Below are 25124 nucleotides of genomic sequence, written 5' to 3'. Positions count from 1 at the left end.
AGTGTGTCTTTGTGGTGTTGTTTTTTTATTCTCTTTAGGGTTTAGGTAGTTTCTATTCCTTGTTTTAGTAGATTTTGGAAGGATGTTTTTGATTTTTGGGATTGGTAAAGTAGCCATGCCTAATGTCTTTTCTCCACTGTTTCGTCACCTTTGCTGTTCCACCATTGATGTTTTTTATGGGATCTTATTGGGACTAATTCTTATGCAATTTGTTTAAGGTTATTGATTAGATCTTCGAGTTTATCTGTGATTGTTATTTTTTCAGTTGTGTTTCGGTAATTTTCATTCTTGATTAGTTGGGTAGGGTCCATTTTTCTTTTAGTTTTAGGACTTAGTTTTGTTGCTTTCTTTGGGCAATAAATTTAATTTTAATTTTGATTACACAGTGATCTGAGCCTGTGTCTACTCCTCGGAGGACCTTTACGTTGTAGATCTCCTTGTGGTGGTGTTTATCCATGAAGACTTGGTCTAGTTGCCATTTTCCTTCAGTCTAGTCAGGGTGTTTCCAGGTTTTGAGTTTTTGAAGTTTCCTTTTGAAATATTTGGGTTTCGAGATTAAGTTGTGTTTCTGCAGAGATGAACGCGTCTGTGTCTGTTTTTGTTTGTTTTCTTTTGGGCGGGCCATTTTGCGATGATCTCACAGTACCTTCTTTCTCTGCCTGGTTGAGCATTAAAGTCTCTGATTAATTGTTTAACATGGTTTTTGGGGATGTTATTTATAGTCAGGTCAAGTAGTTATATTAGATATGCTTTTAGTTGTTTTTTAGTTGATGCTTTTTTGGTGAGTGTTGAGATATTTGGGGGATTGTGACTTAAATTCTTGTATGGAATTTATTATTGTAGTCAGCCTTTTTTGTTTTTTTAGTGAAACTGGGACTGTTGAACATTTTTCATCACTCTCTTCCCTGGTATACCTTTGTAGAGCCTATATCCTTGAGATTCCATGGTGTCCTGGTTAGTGTTTCTTATTTCAATGCATATATATATTATGCTTACATTAATAAATAACTATATATTTGTGTGTGTGTGTGTGCACGTGTGCGCGTAGTCTGTTCAAAAAATAATTGAACTTTTTTAATTACGCACCAATGTAGATATTTATTCATGTGCGGTTGGCAGCATTGTGTTCCACATAACCCCCTCTTTAACCACATGTTTATGGATTGTTGACATCTCGTTCAGTTTTCGTGTTATTTATTTGAGTGCAACGTGTTTTAGTGTTAGTAGTGATTTTTGTAATGTGGGTTTTTCGGGAGCAACGATACAACGTAAAATTTTGCATGAAACTGAGCAAAACTTTCACAGAAACCTTCAAGTTTTGAAACAAGCTTATGGAGATGATGCTTTGGGTCGTACGCAATGCTGTGAATGGTTTTCACAATTTAAAAGTGGTCGTCAGTAAGTTGAAGATGATCCTTGACCAAGAAGGCCTTCGATTACAAAACTCACTACTAACACTTAAACATGTATTAAAACAACAATAACAAAAACTAAACGAGATATCAACAATAGAAGAAAATGTGGTTACAGAGAAGGTTATGCAAAACAATACTGCCAACCGTATGTCACTAAATATCTCCGTTGGTGCGTAATTAAAAAAGTTCAGTTATTTTGTGAACAGACCTTGTATGTATGATAGTGACAGTCTAATCTTTGGCACACAACTGTAAGAATCAGTACTTGCCTTTCTTCAGATTCTATGTATGGTTATTTGATTCCTTTATAGCTCGTGTGCAAGTTTTCTTCCCCTGCATTTCAGTTCAACTTTCCTAAAAATTTTAAACATTTTGCTCTGCCCTATGTTAACTAATATTCCATAAGATCTACATTCTGACAGGGTGTAGGTAAATGGCTTTCTTCTTTTCTTACACCTGCCTTCTAAGGGCTAGAGTGACTCTCTGTGCCTATTGCTCTTCCTGTAATCAGATTGACCAATTTGAAAGCATTAACCATTGTTAGTGCTTTCTTGTCTCTCTAACAATGGTTTTCTCTCTGCGCTTCTTATATTAATGTATTTGACTTCATTTTCTCAAAGTTTTCTCTTATTTTTCTATACTCTGCAACTGCCTTCCCAGAGATCATATTTTTTTCTTTTCATTATACCTCTGCATTAGCCACTTTCCCTTTGATGTTCTGTACCTTATAATAATCTATTTTTTCTGAAGAGGTTATACAGTTTCCTGCCTCCATTTTCTTTAGAATTTCACTTTTTAGACGTTGAATGAAAAGTGCTTGTTGACTGATTAGAATACCCTTCAAACTATCACTGACTGGAACAGATGGTAGAGTTCTTACATGAGGGAATCATAAAATTTGTTCCCTATCTCAAAAATGCTTGGATTCGATTGAATATTGCATGGAAAAATAATTTAAGATGTATTTTCTTTGTACAAACAAGGATTTTGGGTTACAATTAATTCTTTGTTTTTTGATAAAACAGTTGTTGCTTAAATATTATGTTTGTTTATCATTAATTTTTTGAATTACATACACATAAAGCATTATATATGTAATTTAAAAAACATAAGTGTAAGGTTTTGTCTCCATAATAATTTTTGTTTATTGTCACTTTCGCTTATATAAGCTTAATATAAATAATGTCATATAGTTTATTGTTTAATTTTTTATTTAAATCATTATTGTGATTACATGAAAAACTGATCAAATCTTAACATTGTTTTTTCTTTTTTAACTAGTATATACACTTGATGCATTTGACTATTTTTTAAAGTTATTTTCTGCTACATTTAATTTTATTTGACTGTAGTTATTGAAATTAAACTACTTTTCATTAAAGCCTAGATTTTTTTTATCTTTCCTATTTCCAAATTTTTTGAAATTTACATTTGCAGGACCAAATTTGTGATTTATATTGTGTAAAAAAATTATTAGCTGTTATATTATTACAATAACTGTTGACAATAAATGTTCCATGCTTAGTGATTGATGCTATTATATATAATATTCTCAAATTTCCATATCTGTTCTTACTGCTGACAGTTTTTTGGGATTAGACTGGTAAATGCATATATTTAGAATGCAGTTGAAAAATGTATTTGATTTGAAGTGTATCTGTTCTTATAGTATTCATTAGTATGTTTTTATAGTTCATAATGTTAAAGATGTTAGGATATAAGAGTTCATATGTGTGGAATATCAAGGTTGTAATGTTGATGGATTTGTCTGTAAGATGGTGGACAAATATTGATTCAACATTGCGATGGAGAACCATCAAGTGCTACCAACATTGACAACAATTTTGGTAGTCAATATATACATAAAAAAAGTATATGTATTTACTCATACATAGACACTTAAACATCTTAACACATTTTAACATTAAGAAATATATAAACATACAACTGTATACTATAAGAACAGATATAATTTGGATCCAATACACTTTTCAACAACATTCTAAATAATGCATATTTAGAATGCCTGCCTATTTAAAAAAAAGAAACTACCATCAAAGAATGGCATCACAATGATGCCATTGTGAGGACAACAGCACTGAGGATGTCACAAAGACAAATAAAAACATTTAGAAATAAGTTTTAAAAATCTTATATAATAAAAATAGTTTATTTTATCATTGCAAAAGTCTGTATTTTTAAATTAATATCATTGCTGATAGATAAATATGATAATTTTTTTTGATTTGCTGTAAATAGGTAAATGATAATTGTGAAGATATTTCACCTTTCAATCTTCATATATGTGCAGCTCAAGGAATGGTAAAAGACTGTAAAAATATTATAATTACTGGAATCAATATTAATGAGTCTGATGATCTTGGATGGACACCAATTATGTGTGCTGCTCGAAATGGACATAAGAATACTGTAATGCTTTTGTATGAACATGGAGCAGATCTTAATACTTCAAATCAGTATGGTACAGTTACAATATTTATAAGGTTATTACAGTTAACATTTTACAAAACCCTATGGAAGATTTAATTTACAGATACAGTGATATAAATAAATCTAAAAACTTAGCTTGTCTTTTTTTTATAGTAACAATTCACATCATCTCTCAATATTCTAATTCAAATGTAGTGTTTTAGTTCATAAATTTTCTTTGTGAAAATACAGACTTCATGAATGTTGGGTTTAGAGCATGATTTAAATAAAAATACTTACAGTTGTGCAGTTTTGTTGTAGTCAAATTTCAATATGTGCACCCTTCCATGTGTTGCATCACCCAGCAAATATCCAGTTGATTTACAGTTTCTGCCCATTTATGATGTAACATATATTCTGTTATGGTTGTAATTGTTTCTTTAACTCTTTATTTTAAGTTATTCAGAACACATATTTTTTGCGAGTAAACAATGTGTTTGATGTACTTCCACAAGAAAAAATCCCAAGGGATTAGGTCTGGACTTCTTGGTAGCCAGGATGTGCCTATCCATATAACAAAAACATTTTTTATCCAAAGTTGGTTGATAAATGCATTAAAGTACAAAGGTGTACCATCTTGTTGGAAATAGGTTTGAAAACATTTTTGAGTTAAACAGGTTTGAAAACATTTTTGAGTTAACTGTAAGCGATATTGCATTTGCTCCATTCTCATACAGGTTTTTTCTTTGAGAATGTTTTTTGTTTAGTGTTCCGACTTGATATAATTCTATTTTTTATCTTAGAGAATTGTATTTATTGTTTTGATGCAAGTATATATTTATTGATGAAGTAATAATGTGAGTTTAAAGTAAAGTTGTATTATTATCTGTAAAATAATAATGTGTATTTAAAAAAAAACAATGTTACTGTTCAGACATCTTCTTTTTATAAAGATGTAAGTTACATGTGCTTTCTCAAAAATTACATGTTGGTTTTCAGATATCCATATTCATGAATTGTGCCTATTAATGGATCTGTTAAGATGAAGAGTAATTTCATCCATAAAATTTATATCATTTAAAAATGATTTGTTTTGTCTCAAATTTCAATAGCAAACTAGAAACATTTTTCTGTGTCAGATGGTTTTATTTCTTCCAGTAGCTGAATTTTTTGTGCACATAAATGCAACCTTTAATGTAGAACTTTTATATAATTTGTAACTCAAGGCTTTTGGGTATATTAGGACTTTGGTTTATCTGACAATTTCTGTTTGAGAACAGATCCTGTTTCTTTGATCTGATTGTATCTGTGTCGTATATTGTTTTTGTGCAGTGGCGGCTTCTTTTCATGTTTATCAAAATGCTCATTGAAGTAAAATTATTGACTTAAGACATGCTTTAAAACATCCTGTGTTCTTTCTTGAACAGAAAACATAGTAAACAAAAAACACATCTCAGCAACAATACAATCACTTTACAATGTTTAAAATGATTACTACATAAACCTTTGAAGTGGAGGCTTCCTTCATAATTCCTTAAAATACCCTTATTGCTTTAATCTAAGCTACTGAAACCTTACCATTCTTTTATGATTACCACTATTTAGTGACAATTTATTGTTACTGGTTTTAAACATTTTCAGCATGAAAATGTCAGCAGCAAATGTTATAAGTACTTTTTCTTAAATGAGTGTTAAAACAAGTCTTATTTTTACCTTACGTTAGGAATAGTAGTAATTTCTTAAATCTAAATTGATGTGTGTTATTTAAAATATAACAACAAAATGAATCAAATTTTTGCCAGTCATTATTCTGAAGTAGTCAGAAATAATCATTTCTGACTAATTTTGAAATAGTCAGTTTGTCATTTCAAAAGTTTACAGCTAAGGGGAAACCATAACTAGAGAAAGTTTGTTTTCACTTTTTGTTGTTTTCATTTTATGAAACAGCATAGTTTTCTGATTGTTTTGCTGTGTTATGTTTGAAATATTTTGATTTTTATGCGTAAAATTAAATTAATGAAAGAAGTCAATTTTTCATTTTTGAACTTTTAGGCCAAGATCTTACAGAGACTCAAAATTGCATCATTCTTGTATTTCCCACCAGAATACAATAATTCCATTATTAAAATTTTTGCTGTTTTATTGATTTTTCAATAATGTATATAACTACACTATCAATTGTTCAATATAAGGTTATACATATTGTTTTCAGAGTTGTGTTGCGAATTTATACTGATCACATTATGAAAACATTTTTGTGCATAGTGTGTTTTTTGTTGTAAAACATACTGTAGACTGTAAATTGGTATCTATCTTTGCAATGGGTAATAAAAAATTAGTGGGGAAAGTAGTTCAGCTTACGAGAAGAAGAAAAATGTTGGCAAGCCAAAATTGCAGAGTGAGGTTACGGTGACACCAAGTACATCACAAGTTCAAGATGAAGACAAAGCATCTGCATCAAAGGTAAAACTGTCATCTAATTATGAGTTCTATTTCAGACGACGCATAGTGCCTTGGCATGTCTGCAGAGTACTTTTGACATTGTGTCACTCTGATAGTCATAAATAAATAAATAACAGCAAAATTAACAACTCTCAGTTTGAAACTGTTGATTTTGATATTTTATAAGGTGTAACTGCAACTGTTTGTAAATTCTGCCGCCACAGTTTAGTACTTGACGTAAACAATATTGAAGGTCTAGCAAAAGAATTTAAATTGACATGTTACACTTGTAATGAAACTGAAATCTGTTTTATGAACTACCATAAAATTGTAAAATGTTATTATGAATATAGTGATAAAGATTTCTATGATTTAAATCTGAGATTGGTATGTGGTCTACATGCTATTGGAAAGGGCTTTAACTTGCCCAAGTTTTGTGTGGTGTCATGAATATTCCACCTTCACCAGCTATATTCAAAAAACAAAAATATACTTTCTGCTGCTGTGAAAACAGTTTCCCATTAAAGCCCAACAAAGCAAGGAATGGGGCGAGGGGGTTGTGGCAACCGTGGAACGTCACTAGGCGGGTGGGTGTCTTCCCCTTTGGGGTTGGGATGCCATGAAAACAGTGCAAATTATATATGGAATAGTCAGTTGAGGAAGCTATTTTGGAATGAAACAGCAGGGATTTATGTGTTGCTCTAGACGGTTCATGGCAAAAACATGGACACACAGCATTGAATGGTATTGTTTCTCTGACATCAGTTGATGCTGGTGAGGTTCTCCACGTGGCCATTATGAGTAAATTATTTATAATTGATATTAGTTTTCAAAAGCATGTTTACAAAAGCTATGATTCCAAGCTGCATAGCAGAAATTTATGCATAAGTAAATGAATTATTTTCAGAATATAATACATTTTTCACACTGATAAAGTAGCGTTTCTTTTTTTATTTTTTTAAATATTTGTATTTAGTATAGTATTTTATGAAACTAAAACACAAAATGAAAAAAAAACCCTTGAAATTTGGTATTACTGAAAACTGTGAAAGTTTGTTGGATTTGTGAAACCCACTAAATTTATTGAATCTTTGAATCTATCATTAAATGCTATTGAGTACATCATACCTTTTGTTGTAAATGGTAGATGAAGTGATAACATTGGATTAATATAATAAGATTATGCTTAGGTCAAAAATAAAGCTAAATTATAAAGCTCAAGGAAGTGGCAGGGTTGTGAATGAGTTAAAAAAATATTGCACGTATTGAATTGTTAGAAAAAAATTGTAGTTTATTTAACAGGACATTACAATTACATTTAATTTTACTAACACAATATTCCTTTTACATAAGAAAGACAATTATAATATAATTTAACATTTTTACATTACCTTTCATGGACGTGACTGCAAAATTGTGTACCGCTATTTTACAAGTTAGTTTAAGCAATTGGCTGAAAGAAAGCTTCAGAAGTTTCAAACTTGGCACCAAAGAGGATACTTTACAGTAGATTAGATTTTTTTTTTTGAAAATATTATTTACTGAAAATGGTCCCAAAATAAATCAAATAAGGAAGAGTTATGGTTTCTGTTGACTTTAAAGTGACTTTTGACTGGATAGATTGGTGAGGACTTTATTGTAAATTGTGTAATGTGTTTCACTAAAGTGGTGAATGCTTAAAATGGTTGTTTTATAGAACTCTAAACGGTCTTCTCTATGGAATGGAATGCAAAGTTGGCGGGCATTTATAGATTCTCCCTACGGATCGCAGAACCTGGACAGTCTCCCTTGCTGCTGGATGATTCTATCGGGCGTGTTTTTAAAGGTTTATTTTAAGTGACGGGTCTAATTTTTCAATTTTTGTCTTATTTATTATTTTGTGTTTTTAAGGACGGATTTAATTGCATTCCAATCCGTTGTTAAACCAGCATTATCAAACCCAATTTATGGGCCGACTGCGGAAGGCTAAGCTTATGAAACCTGTCCTCCCGTCGTAATTCCCCTTCAGACCGTCCACTGAAGTCCTTTTGGTGCTAGCGCTTCATAGGCTAGCAGGAATATGCCACAACGGGGCACTAACTATATGGAGGGAGCAATGCGCCCCCTTCTCCGGAAGAGTCGCAGTTGCTGATTTAATTTAATTTAATTGTAAGTTTTAAAAGGAAAGTTTGAGCAGAAGCTCTTCATCCACTTCTGTGATGGCTGCCTTTCAGGACGCATCTCTGCTGGGCTCTTTTCCGGACTTCTGTCCGTGAGATTGGGTCGAGTAGAGGGTCTTTCTTCTTCTTCCGATGATCCTTCTCTATGGGGCCAGCAGGGGTTGATTGACAAATTTGGTATATCTGTTGGGGTTAAAAAAAGGATGCTTGAATCAGTTTAATTCTGTGTAGTCTGTTTCTGAATGATCTATATGATAACTTTTATGATGGAATTAAAACAGTTAATATAATCATTAAATTAATTGCATATCCTGATGATATAATCTAAGCAGATAACTTTGTAACTTTGATGGATGTATGGTAATTTAGAAAGTTGTGATAAAATAGAATCTGCATAAAAATTTAATTGAAACAAACACTGTAATATTCAAGCCAAATTCAGGTAAATTAAAAAAAAAAATTAAATACACTTTTTTAGAGGGGAGAAAGTTGAAATAGTGGGTGAAGTGAATAAAAAGTGGTTGAGGCTAAATCTTATATGTCCAGTTTTATGTGAATAAAACTTCTATGTCTACTACATCTGGATTTATCTTGGATTTCCTGGATGGGCTAGATATGTCTTAAATTGTGGTGTGAATAAAGAGTAGATTCTGCTTCTTCAGTCTAGATGTATCTCTTCATTTTATAAGACTGGTGGGGGACGTTACCTTTGTAATGCTTGTCAGTTCAGTTCTCATTCATCTTCATGGTTCGTGCCAGTCAGAGAAGAGAAAATATACTGTGTTCGAAAAGATATAAGTAAATATAAGAAACTGTTATGTTATGATAGTGGAAATGTAACCTTTTTGATAATGGAATCTTTGCCAGAAACTGAAGTAATGCGAGGAGGAGCCTTGACTCCCAGAAAACAGATGGAAATACTTCTGTGTTGTATTTGTGATCCAGGCTTCCAAAGTGTAGTTGCACAGGATTGTGGAGTTGGTTGGACAACAGTTTTTAAAACTCAGTTTCATTATGGGTAGAGTTCTTGACAAAGCTCACATTTGGATAACTTTCCTATATACAGTGCAGGAAGTTATTAATGCTAATTGAGACTGCAGACACATTTTTGTCTGCCAACCATAGTAGGCACACTAGACTGCACACAAATAGAAATAAAAAACCAACTGTCCACAGCAATGAGGTTCGTAAATCAGTAAGGATATACCAGTATCAATGTGCAAGCTACAGTCGAAGCTAATTAGAGATTTAAAAGTATAAGTACAGAATGGTCTGGTAGCATGTGGGTATGGAAAAATAGTCCTATTAAGAACATTATTTCTCAGTATGATGGAAATGCTTATTTACTTGATGATTCTGGCTTCAGAATACCTCCATAGTTTGTCACTTTGTTTAAACCACCAAGTATTGGTGTTTTATAGTATTGTAAATACTAGAAAACTGTTTAAAAAAAAAAAAATGTTATTTTGTTCAAAATAAAAGAACATAGGAGAAATTGCCATTTTTCCTAAGGATATTTTTTGTTTAGTTTTGCAAGTAAAATCAAAAAAAGTAATGCCAGCCCACCATTTTAGAAACAACCTGTCTATATATATATATATATATATATATATATATATAATAATTGATAGTAATGTACGATGGTAAGTCAATTATTATCCGCAATGTAGTTATAAACTTTATTGCAATACAAAACATTTTTCAACATAGTCCCCTTGCATTTCAACGCACTTGGTTCATCGTTGCACAAGCTTCCTGATGTCCGCTTAAAAGAAGGTTTTCGGTTGAGCTGCGAGCCAGGAAGGTACTGCTTCTTTCACTGTTTCGTCTGTGGTAAATTGATGGCCCCTTAATGTCTTGAGTGGATCAAACAAGTGGTAGTCAGAAGGGACAAGATCAGGACTATATGGAGGATGAGCCAGTACTTCAAAATTGAGTTTCTAGAGCATTTAAGCAGTATGGGCAGCAGTATGTGGACGGGCATTGTCATGCAACAACACAATACCATCAACAGCAGTCCTCAGCGTTTGCTTCGAATTGCAGGCTTCAGCTTGGCAATAAGCATCTCACTGTAATGCGCACTGTTTATTGTCGTGCCCTTTTCCTCATAATGTTCCAGTACTGGGCCTTGTGAGTCCCAAAAAACCGTAAGCATCAGTTTTCCTGCAGTTGGTTGGGTCTTGAAAATTTTTTTGCAGTGCAAATTTGGATGCTTCCATTCCATACTCTGCCGTTTACTCTCCGGCTTGTAATGATGGATCCATGTTTCGTCACCAGTGATGATTCTGTCTAAGAAAATGTCCCGTTCGTTACCATAGCGATTCAAATGTTTTTTGGCAAATGTCCAAGCGCGTTTGTTTATGCAACTGTGTGAGTTGTTTTGAGACACATCTTGCACAGACTTTATGAATATGAAACCCAAGTCTGTTGTGGATGACTTCGTAGGCAGAACCGTGACTAATTTGCAGGCGGTGTACCACTTCATCAATAGTTACTCGTCTATCTAAGAAAACCATGTCACATGCCACTCAATGTTTTCCTCATTTATGGCGGTAAACAGTTGTCTGACTCCTTCATCGTGCGTAAAACTTGTGCGACCATTTTTGAATTTTTCAATCCATTCATAGACACTCCGTTGCGGCAACACACTGTTCTCGTACTGTACTGAAAGTTGTCGATGAATTTCAGCCCCTGATACACCTTACGACCACAAAAAATGGATCACTGAATGTTGATCTTCTTTGGTGCAAACAGAAAGCGGAGCAGCCATGGTTAATGGCAGGGCAGCGATAATGGAACTAACCTTGCAGCATCAAACCTGCACAGACATAACAACAATTAAACCACGCATGCGTCATCTACACAACATGACAGTACTACCAACATGAACAAAAATATAACTAAATTGTGGATGATAATTGACTTACCCTCATACGTAAGTTTATATATTTGTGGTAACAAAATTTAATAAAAAATGTAGAATCCAAATCATCTTATGTAAAGATAATATTATTACCAAGAAAAAGGAAAGCAGGAAAAAAATAATTGTAATGAACTCATTATTATTTTTGTTGCATGCACGTGCGCATGCACTAGTGATTCCAAATGGCATGGCAATCTGTTGGGAGATAATTCTATATCCCCCAAAAAAAATGTCCACATAAACACAGGTCAGAAAACGGTTCATTACAGAGTTTCAGCTTGTGAAACATTTATTCCTGCTTTCTGTTCCGTCTGTGAAATTAAACTGTATTCAAATTCTTGGGTTACAAATAAAGGGGTAAATTTGGTGCTTCCTTATGGTTTTTGATCTAAGAAATTGAATAAAAGTGGTCCCAGTAGTCACCTCTATCTCATTTAGGTTTTAAGAAAAACAGGGTAAAACTCAAAAAAGTTTGTCAGAAAATACACTTTTTTAGGTTTGGAATAAAATAACTTTGTTTATTTACCATTAAAAATTTTTAATTAACTTTGTAAAGAATTTAATTCTGAAAAAATTATTGTAAATAATGTCTATTAAAAAACACAAATTTTAGAAGTTTAGCTTTAATTAGAAAAAAAAGGATCAGAAAAGTGATACGATTTTAAACAGAACAATTTTCATCAATGTTTGAACAACATAATATCAAATAATGTAAAAATAGAAAGCTTATAGGTAACAAAAAATAAATGAATAGATAAAGATTAAAAAAAAATAAAAATCACATATTTTTTGGTTTTTTCTAAAACATATTGAATATCAAAATGGTTACTTGATAAAGCTGCAAACATCTGACAGAATATTTAGCATTAAATGAGGTTTAGAGAAAGTGATTCAAAAGCCCCCATATTGAAACAAAACAATATTTAGGTATATTAAGTGGTTTGAATTTGAACATTTCTTGTTGTATACATGCAAAATGCAATCAAGAATGTAAAGATTAATTATTACATTACAATTGTACAGATTATTTTATTATAATTTCAAGTTTTGTTTTGTTTATTTTTCTATATTATATAATTTGCTGTTGATATTTGGAAAACTCAATTGTACTTAATTTCCATTCTTCATCAGTACAAATTAATATTTAAGGTTATTTTATCTTATTAATATTATTTATTTATAATATTAAGTATTATTTATATTTTATAATGGTTTTTTTTTTCATTTTAATTTCAGTTTATCTTTTGTTATTTTCGTTCTTATGTTATCAATATAGTAGACATTTTATTTTTGTATACATCAGGCAGGCTCTCTTATTTTATTTGTAAGATTAGATAAGAGTATTATTTTTGTAATTTAAATTAATTTAATTTTGTAAGATAGTTTGTTGTAACGGAACTCACCTGATGGTCTTATGACTGGTTAAACATGAAAATGCAACAACTTTTAATGTTAATATAATTTAATGTGATATTTAATTATAAATTATATTTCATAAATATAAATTGTATTTTACATTTAAAAAATACTAACTGTATTTATAATTAAATATATTAGGTAAGGTACTGTTTGCATATTTTATCAGTAATATTGATAAAGTATCACTAGCTGTTGATAATTAATTGGGAAGTGAAGTGGAATTATTTTAATTTAATTGTAATAATCCATAATTTTCTTCCCAAAATTATTGGTAGAAATTTCATATCACTGGCTTGAAACAGTCTAGACTATTGAAGTTTGAATAATAGATTTATACTAAATATGTTTAGCTCCAGAATGTCATTTTGTAGTAATGGTTTCATGAAATCCACCAGAAATGGCTAATACATTATGAATAATTTTTACTTAACTATATTGAACATCCAATAAAATCATTTTGTCTAATTATTTATTTGATGCTAACTGGATGTCTTTATTTGAAGACCATGAGATTAGTTTTCATGTACACTTTTAAATTATGAAGATTGTTTTAGTTGAATATTGCAGACTTTTATTGACTCAGTCTCATACTTATTTTCATTGTAAAACTATTTCTTTATTTAGGCACACTATCTTTTATTTTTTTCCATTCTCCTTTTTGGTGATTTCCTTCTACAATCTTCATTTTTGGCTATTGCTTGTTATTTAGAATATGGTGTAATTTAGAATATACTTTATATTCATTTTTATTTGAATAATGTACCAATTATTATTAGTATCTATTTGCCAACTGAGAAGAAACTTGTCAATTATCTGGTAATTCTTAACTGAAAAGAGTACATTCTATTACTGGATAGGCCTTTTGTAATAGCAGATGCTAGTATTTGACATATCACTGTAAATGATAATCCAGCATGTTAAAAGGGCAAATGTGTTTCTAATGTAGACAGCATTAGGTAGGAGCACTGATCCTTAATAAATTTTTCACTGATCTGGAAGAATAAAATAGGAGAAAATTAATTACCTCAATATCTAATCAACTGAACTTTTTTGTTTTGTTTTTATAAAAGAACAATTTTTACAAGAATTTATTAACTGTGACAAGATTTTTAATATAAAGAAAGGTAAACTGTAATATAGAAAAATGTGTTAAAGAATTCTACTCTTGTTGCTAATTCATTTATATGTTGAAGAAATAAATAAATGGCATTGATTTGGTTAAAATAAATAAAATTTAAACAAAAAATTTTGAAGTTCAGTAGAAAGAAAAATTATGAAAAATTAGATGTTACAAAATTCTGCAGAATTTATTTAGGTTGTAAAAAAAAAATTGTGAAGATTAGATAATAAAATATATGAAAAGCAGACTGGTTTGAGGAAAGTAACCTTTCATCCAAAAGAAGTGTGTGTATGTTAAATGTCATAATTGTAATGAGGGTAGGTGAACTGTCATGAGTCACAGTTCAATCCAAAAATGACAGTCATCCTTAAGAATAACAACCATTTCATGGCAGTCTTTCAAGAGAAAATGAGGAAAGAATTGGTTTTTTTTTTGCCTTCTTCACTAAATCAAATATACTTTTATATATCATCATTTCAAGCTCACTAAAATGCAGGTGATATTCAAGTGTACAAATGATATTTACATTCTGTTCACTGCAAGAATTGGATATGTAATATAACAGTACAAGGTGAAAAGATAAAGATGGTATGATTTGCTGATGATATAGTAATTCTAGCTGAGAGTAAAAAGGATTTAGAAGAAACAATAAATGGCATGGATGAAGTCCTCAAGAACTATCGCAAGAAAATAAACAAGAACAAAACAAAGGTAATGAAATATATTAGAAATGACGAAGATGGACCACTGAATGTAAAAATAGGAAGAGAAAATATTATGGAGGTAGAAGAATTTTGTTATTTGAGAAGTAATTACTGAAGATGGATGAAACAAGAGCGATATAAAATGCTGAATAGCATAGGCGAAACGAGCCTTCAGTCAGAAATATAATTTGTTTACATCAAAAATTAATTTAAACATCAGGAAAAGATTTTGAAAGTATATGTTTGAAGTGTAGCTTTATATGGAAGTGAAACTTGGACGATCGGAGTACTTGAGAAGAAAAGATTAGAAGCTTTTGAAATTTGGTGCTATAGGAGAATGTTAAAAATCAGATGGTTGGATAAAGTGACAAATGAAGAGGTGTTGCAGCAAATCGATGAAGAAAGAAGCATTTGGAAAAATATAGTTAAAAAAGAGACAGACTTATAAGCCACATATTAAGGCATACTGGAATGTCGTTTTAAGATTGGAGGGACAGGTAGAAGGAAAAAATTGTGCAGGCAGGCAATGTTTAGAATATGTAAAACAAATTGTTAGGGATGTAGGATGTAGGGGGTATACCGAAATGAAACGACTAGCACTAGATAGGGAATCTTGGAGAGCTGCATCAAGCCAGTCAAATGACTGAAGATAAAAAAAAGTGAAAATCATACTCTTAGTTAAAGCAACTGTGACTGAAGCACTTGTCATATATACCTCAGTTATTCATCATAACCATATGAAACATTGGGCAGCTGTGTAAACAATAAATTAATGTGCCCTTTTTCTGTAGTGAAGCAATGCGTTGTATTCATTGCTGGGATCAAGTACAGATCTAGGAATAAATAAGAAATTACTTAAAACATTTGTATGAAGTATTATGTTTTATAGTACCATAAAACACAATACTTCCTTTTTTTGCGTTCAATAATATGGAAAGCAAAAAAAATAGAGGTTTTTGAAGTGTGGTGTTACAAATAAGTTTGGTGAGTTGATCAGATGTAAAAAGATGAAATATAAAAGGGCAGGTGAAATTAAAGAACACAAGAGGGAAGTTTATGGACCAGTTGATAGGGAGAAGTAGGTTGGGGGGGGGGGGCATAGATTAAGACACCTTGATCCAGTTAATTTGGTAATAGAATATTATGTATTTTTAGTATTAGAACAACTTGTTTTAGTAAGGAAAATTAGATGACTGAAATGATAGGTAATAAAATATCAAGATCCTTACTGGAAACTGATCCTGATACTAGATGATTTAGAAATCAGGACTGTTTACATTTGTGTAGAGGAAATAACTGCAAAGGAAGACAAAGTCAATTAATTCAGGATGTAGTAAATCGCTTTTTCTGAATTCGTGTTTGCTTATTTTTATACGGTTGAAAAATTTAACTAAAAACATCCATAATTGTTGCTGGTGCATGTTCTTGAAATGTACTTAAAAGATTAACAATAGCCATACCAGTATGAGGATAGTATTTTTGTGTTTAAAGAATCCAAGTAATGATCTTAGTCATAGTCTAATTGAAATTAGATGTAGGAAAAGCTTTTGTGTGAAACCTTTGGTGTTAGAGGAAGGTGTGGAGATTGCACTTCTGTGAAATGATTAATTTGGCAGTTGAGGGTTGTAAGTTATGGTAGGTGTTAGTGGTTAGAAGAGGCCATACGAAGGTGATAGTAGGTTGTAAAAGTACATTGATAGAAATGTCTGCTGAGGCATTTGCATCCATGACATCCTGACAGAGGTCACACTGATGACTGTGTTGTGTTATCAAGTTTAGAGTGTCTAAAAAATGATCTCCAGTAAAACCTACCAGGACTAGAAATGGAAGGGGTGGTGTAGTGACTGAGATTATCACAAGACAGGTGTGTTACCCTCTGGAGCTCAGGATATGAAATTTATTATAATTACAATTCACATGACATTTTCAAAGCCCCTTAGAAAAATCGAATGACATGGTAAATCATTCTTGTTTTTTTAAAACTTGTTATGTGTGATCTTTTTATATTTAATATACGATATATTAAATAATGTTTCAAATCCTTTTTGAATTTATATAATATTGACTTATTACATGAGGTTGTGCTTGTTTATCTTGTTTTTAATTGATTAATTTGTGGTTTTGCAGGGTAATCTGAAAAAAGGCAATTTTTATTTTGTTCTTTAATTATTTAACATCTAAGGTTTGGGAGTAGTGCAGAAGAGATAGTTTTTATAATACATATTGATGTAAACAGTTTTAATTTAGTAGTAGAAATAAATGTGAATTCTTTCTCATCCAATTTCTGTAACTAAAAATTTTCATCATACATTCTTTGTTTTCTTTTAAATTTAAATATTACTATTTTTAAATAACTTTTTTAAGTCATCTGTTTAGAAGAATACAATTAGTAATCTGGTAGTATGTTTTTTAGGTTACACACCTCTTAGTTTAGCAATTGCTAGCAAAAATGAGGAGACGTTTCGTTACATCTTGGACAACATGTACACCAAATCATCAGATTTAAAAGAGGATTCACAGTCATTTGGATTAGCTTGTTTTATGGGACAAACATTATTTGTTAAATTATTTTTGTTACTTAATATATTTCACATTAATCAGGTTGTATTATTATATGGTAAGTGTAATCATTTATTTAATTGTAATTTAATTATACACCCATACATAATAGTCCAGGCGGTATCTGTTTGGGGTTGGACTTTTTCTATATGATCACTAACTTTTGATTTAATGCCTCTGGAATGTCATCAGAAATGGTTATTTCATTATGCACCAGTTGAAAAAAGTGTGCTTAAAATTTTATTGAACAGAATCTAAAAAAATTACAAAAATATCCATTTTTTCTTCTCCGATTTTCCTAGATAACTGATCACTGTTCATTGTAGATAAAAGATCAAGAGAGAAAAAAGTTTTGTTATTAAATTTTACTCCACAATATCATCGGTTGTAAATAAAAAAACACATTATTATTGATGCAAAAATAGCAGTGACTGATAAAAAAAAGAATTTTTTGAGTACTTACACATAGGACCCCCAGAGTTTGCCTCAAAGAACTTTTTGATATGATAAAAAAACATGTTAAATTTTAAAAAAATCAGTCTCAGTTTTTGCAATCCAGATTTTTTAAAAAAAGTGTGATATTTCCAAATTGTGTAGAGCCTGAATAAAGTCTCTAGATACTTAAAAAATTAAACACATATAAAAGAGCACTCAAACTTTCAAATGCATTTTGAAAAATTTAAATCAGTTGATTAGGAGAGCCTAGGGAATTTTTTAAATATACTTCTACTTTTAACACAATTGCAGTTTTAATAAACAAAATTATTATATTTTTTTAAAAATTGATGTCTTGTAAGCTAAATGTTCAAATATCATACTAGCAAATATGCTCAATATAAAAATGCTAGTATATAAAAATTGCTAAATATTGGTCTATTAATTTATTGATAATATTTATTCCAGAAGTTGCACAATGATGGTTAACTTTGATCGGTTATATCTCTGTAGATAATTAACAAATTGAAACTTTTTTAAAAAAAAAAAGAAGTGTCTTCCTGAGTTCTTTTACACTGTGCTTTTTAAAATTCATTTAGATAGAAATTTGTGAAGATATTCCATTTTTTTTTATAAGCAAAAAAATTGCAAATATGTTTGAAAAATCCCTAGGCTCCCCTATTTCACCAGTTAAAATTTTAAAAATGCATTTGAAAGTTTGAGTGCTGTTTTATATGTGATTAAATTTTCAAGTATCTAGAGATATTATTTCAGGCGCTACAAAATTTGAAAAAATTGCATTTTATTTTTAAAACTAAATTGTGAAATTATTGTGTGAAACTGTCAGACCGATTTTGTTGAAATTTGGTATGTTGCTTTATCATACCATAACGTTTTTGAGGTTTCCCAAAAAATCTTGCTTCTTTTCTTTTTTCATTCTTTTGACAGTAATTGCTATTTTTGCATCAATAATAACATATTTTTCAATTTGCAGCCGACGATATTGTTGTGTAAAATTAAATAATCAAACTTTTTTCTCTGCAATGAACAGTTATCAGTTATTTAGGAAAATAAGAGTAAAAAATGGATATTTTTGCGATTTTTACATTTTGTTCAATAAAAATTTATTTTCAACTGGCGCATAACAAAATAATCATTTCCGATGATATTACGGAATCAGTTAAGCAAAAATTAGCGATTATATAGAAAAAGTCCAATTATAGATAAGAATCTGAACTGATGAAAGTAGTCAAAGCTAGTGTCTATAATACCTTGATAAAAATTTAGCTGATTTTTAAGATTCATTCATCACTTACTCTAAATTGGAACATTATATTAATTTGAAATTTCTTATAGAACTGAAAACACTTGTAACATAGTTATATTCTTAAAAGATAGATATTAAAAATAAAAAATCTGATGTAGGCATCTCATGACTTCCTTGAATGCCGATTAAATTACATAACACATTTTTTAAAAAATAACTTCTGATATTTTTTCTTATTATTACTTTTTTTTTTTTTTACAATCAGATGTTAATGATTATTAATAAATCAATATATTTAATTAAAAAAAGGAGATAGTTTGATTTGAACCGATGTGCCTTCCCTTCTAAGATCCAAATATTTCATTAAATAAAATTTTATTTGGCTATAAATCTGGAACCATTCAGTCAATTTGAATCAAAAAGAGAAGTGCACAACTAGATGTTACAACAGTCCTAAATCCAAAATTTCAACATACTACGACTTATCCTTTTTGAGTTATGCGAGATACGTACATATGTCATGCCAAAACTAGTCAAAATGGGTATTTCTGTTGAAATCTAAAAATCGAGATTTTTCACAACCACAATTCTTCTTTTACTTCGTACAAGGAAGTAAAAATATCTTAAAACACATATGCATGCGCACAGATTATATATATATATGCCCAAATTGACCAACTTTATCAGAAACAAAAATTGAAAAATGGTTATGAATCTATATAAGCCAGAGAATCAGAATAATTTTAAATGCAATAAGAATAAACAAATACAAAATAGAGAACATTTACACATTGAATTGACCATGACAAAGATGTGGAAAAATTGTCCAAAATATACTCATCTTCTAAGTTGGGAACAAGAGAAGTTGGGTAGAGGCAGGAACAATGGAAAGTTGTTTCTTTCTACCAAACAAATGAAAATAATTTTTGCAGGTTTCCAAAACCAAAGAATAAAATAAAAATTGAAGGTGATATTGTCACTTGATTTTTTCAAACCATATAACAAAGACGATGACTGGAAGAATCCCTGATGGCCAGATTATAAACTAAAAATAATACAATAAGGTATAGATAAAAGTTATATTTGAATATAGAAAGTTTAGTCACTAATCTTTGGATGAGAAACCGAATGAAACATTATTCTAACTATGAAAGATTCTGTAGTTATTTGTTGACAGAGAGTAGGATTATGCTGAGGATAGAAAATTAAAAATTTTCTATGATAAAATAAAATACTTTTGTCCTGTTTAGAATACTTATCTGCTTAAACATTGCTTATTTAAAACTAATAATATAACGGATACAATTTATTATGTGGTGAGATTGTTCAGAAATTAGCAACTGATGATTAATATGAGACATTCTGAAGGTAACTCTGCCTTTCATTTTTTGTTCCCCATCATTGAGTTAGTAATAATTCATTTTAATTCTTCCGATTTACCATGTTCATTATAATTTTTTAATGCTGACAGTAGTTTCAGTTTATAAAATTATATTTAAAAGTAGGCCTGGGAATCACAAACCTGTAAAGAATTGATCTTTCTCATCAACATTTCTTACTACAATTCAGAAGTACTAAATCAGTGTCTCATAAAAAAAAAACAAAGCAAAAATTATACTAATAGTTTGATTTATACTAGACTTATTCAATTTCCTCCAAGATAAAAACATTTGTAAAAATTTATTGAATTTATCTTATATATACGTGATCTATATAATGCACTTTTGTTCTGATCAGAATAAAGTTTTAATTGATTGGGAGCTCTGCAAAGGAAGTTTGGTCCCAGAAAAAGAATTTTTTTAAAACTACACCCTTACTAGTAATTGAGAAGCAAGGAATATATGTTGATACAAAGTTGTTGAGTTTCCACATCAGTGTGGTGTATCATATCTACAGAATTATTACAAGTATTATTATTTTTTAATGATATTGTTAAGATTAATTTGGTCAATATAATATTCTTAAAATAAAATTCTTTCAACAAAAGAAAACAAATATTGTATTTAATTTTCTAGTTAGGAATTGAAAAATAATTTCAGTTTTTTTTTTTTTAGGAATGACACCACTTTTATTAGCTGCTTCAAATGGAGCTGTAGAAGTAGCAAAGGTTTTATTGGAAACAGGAGCTAATAAGAATGCTACAAATTTACAGTCACAGACTGCTTATGATATTGCTGTTTATAGAAAAGACACTAAGATGCAAGCTCTTCTGTCAAGTAAAGCTTGTAATTCTCCTTTACTACCCTTGACCCCTTTAAATAATCGATCATTCTTTTCTCCTTCTTTGGAAGTACCAAATTCATTAAATTGGAGATGTTCAAATATAAATATGGGTTATAGTCCATCCCATAATTTAAAACCTCGTAACCTATTTAATAGTAACCAAAAATGTTTTAATGATTCAAATGACAACAAACATGAACAAGATCATTCATACTGCCAGTGTCACTATTTAAATGGCCTTATATCGCCTCAAGTATTTCGACAAAATAAATTTTATTCAAGTAGAAAACTAAATTTTGAATCAAAACTAAAAAATATAAAAAACAAGTCAAAACTTTATCAAAATAATAAAGATAAAACATGTTTACCACGGTTAATAAAAAATTTTTTTTTCAGGTAAGATTATCACTTTTATAAACTGTTTACTCAATATGAATATTTTCATTGATAAATATTTAAGTGCAGCAGTATGCAGCTCTGCTTGCGTAGAATTAAACTAATTAGCACTGAAATGTAACATCAACATTTAAATATTGTAAAATCAGGTAACAATCCAGGATCAGTGAAATATAAAATTGTTCTTCAGAAGATTGCTTCTGTGCAGAAGTGATAAATTTCTAGCATGTTTAAATTAAAGTTATAACTCTGCATTTAAAGAATTTTTATATTAGTGAGCACACAATTGTTACTACTGAGCTAAAGTATACCCCAGTTGTAGAGAATCCCAAGTAATGCAGATTCTTGATTGGATTTACATTAAATTCATTTGTAGCAGCAAGTAGCATTAGTTTTCGTGCTGTTACTTCCCACTGTTAATAAATACTTCTTTCTTTGATTCATATACTTTATTTGTTTGAGGTGGGATTCACAATTACAGAAGAAGATAAACTGAATTAAAACTATGAATGTATTACTTAAGAGCATTAAGAGAGTAATTTACTATGTGCTTTTAATGTGACTGTGATATTTTAATAAGTTTTGTTATGTTCTCTATTTGTTGCTCTGCAAATGTCAAATTGGTATTTTGTGTACTATGCCATTACAATTTTTATGACAACATCAATTACTTTTACATGACATACAACATTTGAATGTATTTATATTAAAACTTTTTTACTACCTTTTGTTGGGATAAGGTTAGCACAAGGCTAAGAGAGAATGAAACAGTCAGGGTTTAGTATGCTGGATGGTTGAAATGATGTGACACACTGTTCTGTTTGAAAATAACAGATATTTTTTTCTCTTCAATAACTTAAATTAGAAGTACAGTCCTACAACTACAGATCTATGTATATTTGATGGCTTTTTTGGTGAGATGAGGTACCTGTAACTGTCATGTAGTGATCAACATTACTTTTGAAGAATTTTAAACATACTTGAAAATTATGTTCATTTGTTCAGATTGTATTGCAAAGTTAATCTATCTATTATCATGAAAAGCAGCTTCATCAAGATATGATGTGAATTAATTCAAATCATCTCTGATGAAGTGAAGTGAAGTGAAGTCAAAGAGGACAATGTCAATGTCTTGTTTCAATTGCAACAGCACTGAAGAGCTGCATGATATTTCCAAAAATATCTTGTCTCATTATCTCATTATTTTATCAGATAATTTATTATTTTATTCATATAAAATAATTCATTATCTATTTTACAGTTTAATATTTCAGTTATTAAAATTAAAAATTTCAGCCATCAAATGAGTGTTGAAACTAAAGAAAATGTATCTAATGAAAATATGGTTAACAATGAAAATATCAGAATGAATGAAAACTTAAGAATAACAGAATTACTAACAATGTTAAAGCTTGAAGAATACATTTCTCTTTTCATAATGCAAGAGGTAACTAACATAAATTAATAATTTATTTTATAAAATATTTGAAAGCGTTTTCAATTTCTTAAATTGGTTTAAACGATTAAATTGTACATGTAAAACTTAACTGAACAGAACTCAGCAGATGTTGAGCATGCTTCATGGTGCTATTATTTTTTTTGCATCTATTTGATACACAATTCTGATTTATTTTAAAGTTTGTTGGAATTAAAATGTATTAGGATGCAGATGAAATATAAGTAGTGTATTATTAAAATTTGAATGGTATATTTGAATTGCCTGTTTTAAGTAATCAAACAGTATTGAGTGATGTTTGTATATGGTAGCTGTTCATTGAAACCCACCGGGTTGGTGAACATGTCTTCTCAAATCAGCTGATTTGGAAGTTGAGAGTTCCAGCGTTCAAGTCCTAGTAAAGGCAGTTACTTTTATATGGATTTACATATTAATTTAAACAAATCTGCTAGCTGTTGCAGTTCTTATAAAAGTGCTACCCTCAAAAATTTCTGAGGATTTATCAAACTGAAATCTTGTTTGCATTTAAATATGTAATATTTTTCTAATATTTAAAATTTTATCCTTTCTTTATTAATTTCTAATATTTGTAAATTTACGTTAATATCAGAAATAAATTGTTTATAGATGGTCTGCCATGTAAGACCTTTTAAACTAGATTTCTTGAACATTATAGAAATTATAAAAATTTAGTTTATCCTGTATTTATACCTAATTTATTATTTTTGTAAGTTCTAGAAATCTAGTTTTAAAGGATCTGTATCCTATATAAATACCATCACATTCATTACATTAAAGTTTACATATTCCATTCAGATAGAACAGTCTTGTAAAAAGTGTAAAAAATAGCGCAGCACTTGTTTAAATTAATAATTAATTTTCATTTTTAAATCTTTATTATGCAATAATGGAATTATTTCAATCATAATTGAGGATGTGGGATTTCACAAAAGTACTTTCATGAAAAATTAAGGTGAGAATGTTGTATCTCTCACCTCTCTCTGTACTAGTTGGTTTATTTAATAGCATTTAAATATATATGTATTTCCTTTTTGTTTAGTTTGATGTAGATACTATATTTACACTGACTGAAGAAGATTTGACTGCGATTGGTATCAAAGATAAGGAGAAATGTGATGAGATATTAACAAAAATTTACTCTTTTAAAAATTGAAAAATATTTATATTTCTCTTTTTTGAATAAATCCTATACTGCAGCTATTAAAAGTACTGCTAAAAAAAAAACTACAGGTACATAAATTATGCTCAATTTAAAAATATAATGCTGAATAACACAATTGTAATTAAAAATTGACAGATTACTGGAAAAATGAACGAAATACTTATATAAACTGTTCAAATAAAAAAAATCATTCTGTGCTGCTGAATCTGAATTTTACGTTGATTTTCTTTATTCACTTAAAAAGGTGTGGTTTTATCATCTCAAGATAAAGAGAATGCATAAGGATCTAACACTAGTGACTCTTCGAATGTTTAGCCCTTAGGTTATTTTTATATGACATTAATTTTAGTTTTTTAAAATCATAAGCTTTATTTGATTTCATTGGTGAAACGTGTAGAAAAAAAAATTATACGACAAAAAGACATGCTTCAGACAAGAAGGCAAGGAAAGACAAGAAAGGCAATCATCATTGCCTTTGGTTTACATATATTTAAAATCAGTAATAGAATAAAAAAATTATCTGTAAATCAATCTTTAATATTTTATCAAAAAGCTTGTATAATAATTGATACATAAATAAAATTATTACATTTTTAACAGCTGCACAAAAATTATCTTTATAATTTTTTAGTGAAACTTGATTTTATTAACCATTACTGGTTCTCAAATCAGCCATTACTAAACATACAGGTTAATTAAGTGTTAAAAGTTACCAAAAATTATTATTTATTGTATTATTTTAATTAATTACATTGGCATAATACATAACTAATTATTATATACAGGAATTACATATAACTACAGTTTTTCAAATAATCTTTCAACTTCACCTCTTTGACAGGTTTCAGATCTATTTTTTGATTGTGCAAATTTCAGTCAAAAGTTTCAGTAAAAGTTCATTTAAAACAAAGCACTTAGTTATTTACTTAATTATGTAAACCAGTTATTTAAACATTATTAAATAATTGGATTATTAAAAATTCCACAAATGAT

General features: G+C 29.7%; 1 protein-coding gene across 4 annotated transcripts in view; it reads left to right on the top strand.

The window, feature by feature from the left end:
* The window catches only part of LOC142319196 (uncharacterized), a 29768-nt gene extending 5040 nt beyond the window's left edge, over window positions 1-24728 (top strand). The window contains exons 2-6 of one of the 4 annotated variants that reach the window (XM_075356190.1): window positions 3675-3897; window positions 17026-17229; window positions 20928-21492; window positions 22789-22939; window positions 24267-24728. In XM_075356190.1, coding sequence (XP_075212305.1) covers window positions 3675-3897; window positions 17026-17229; window positions 20928-21492; window positions 22789-22939; window positions 24267-24299 — 1176 coding nt within the window. In that variant the 3' untranslated portion in view covers window positions 24300-24728. Of the gene's footprint in view, window positions 1-3674; window positions 3898-17025; window positions 17230-20927; window positions 21493-22788; window positions 22940-24008 lie in introns of all 4 variants that reach the window. The other 3 variants (XM_075356189.1, XM_075356191.1, XM_075356193.1) reach the window with 3 other exon arrangements.
* Window positions 24729-25124: the final 396 nt, after the last annotated feature.

Source organism: Lycorma delicatula, chromosome 2 (assembly GCF_047948215.1).
Source record: "Lycorma delicatula isolate Av1 chromosome 2, ASM4794821v1, whole genome shotgun sequence".
Taxonomy (NCBI): domain Eukaryota; kingdom Metazoa; phylum Arthropoda; class Insecta; order Hemiptera; family Fulgoridae; genus Lycorma; species Lycorma delicatula.
Note: the sequence above shows the minus strand (reverse complement) of the source record. Positions and strands in the feature narration are given on the sequence as shown.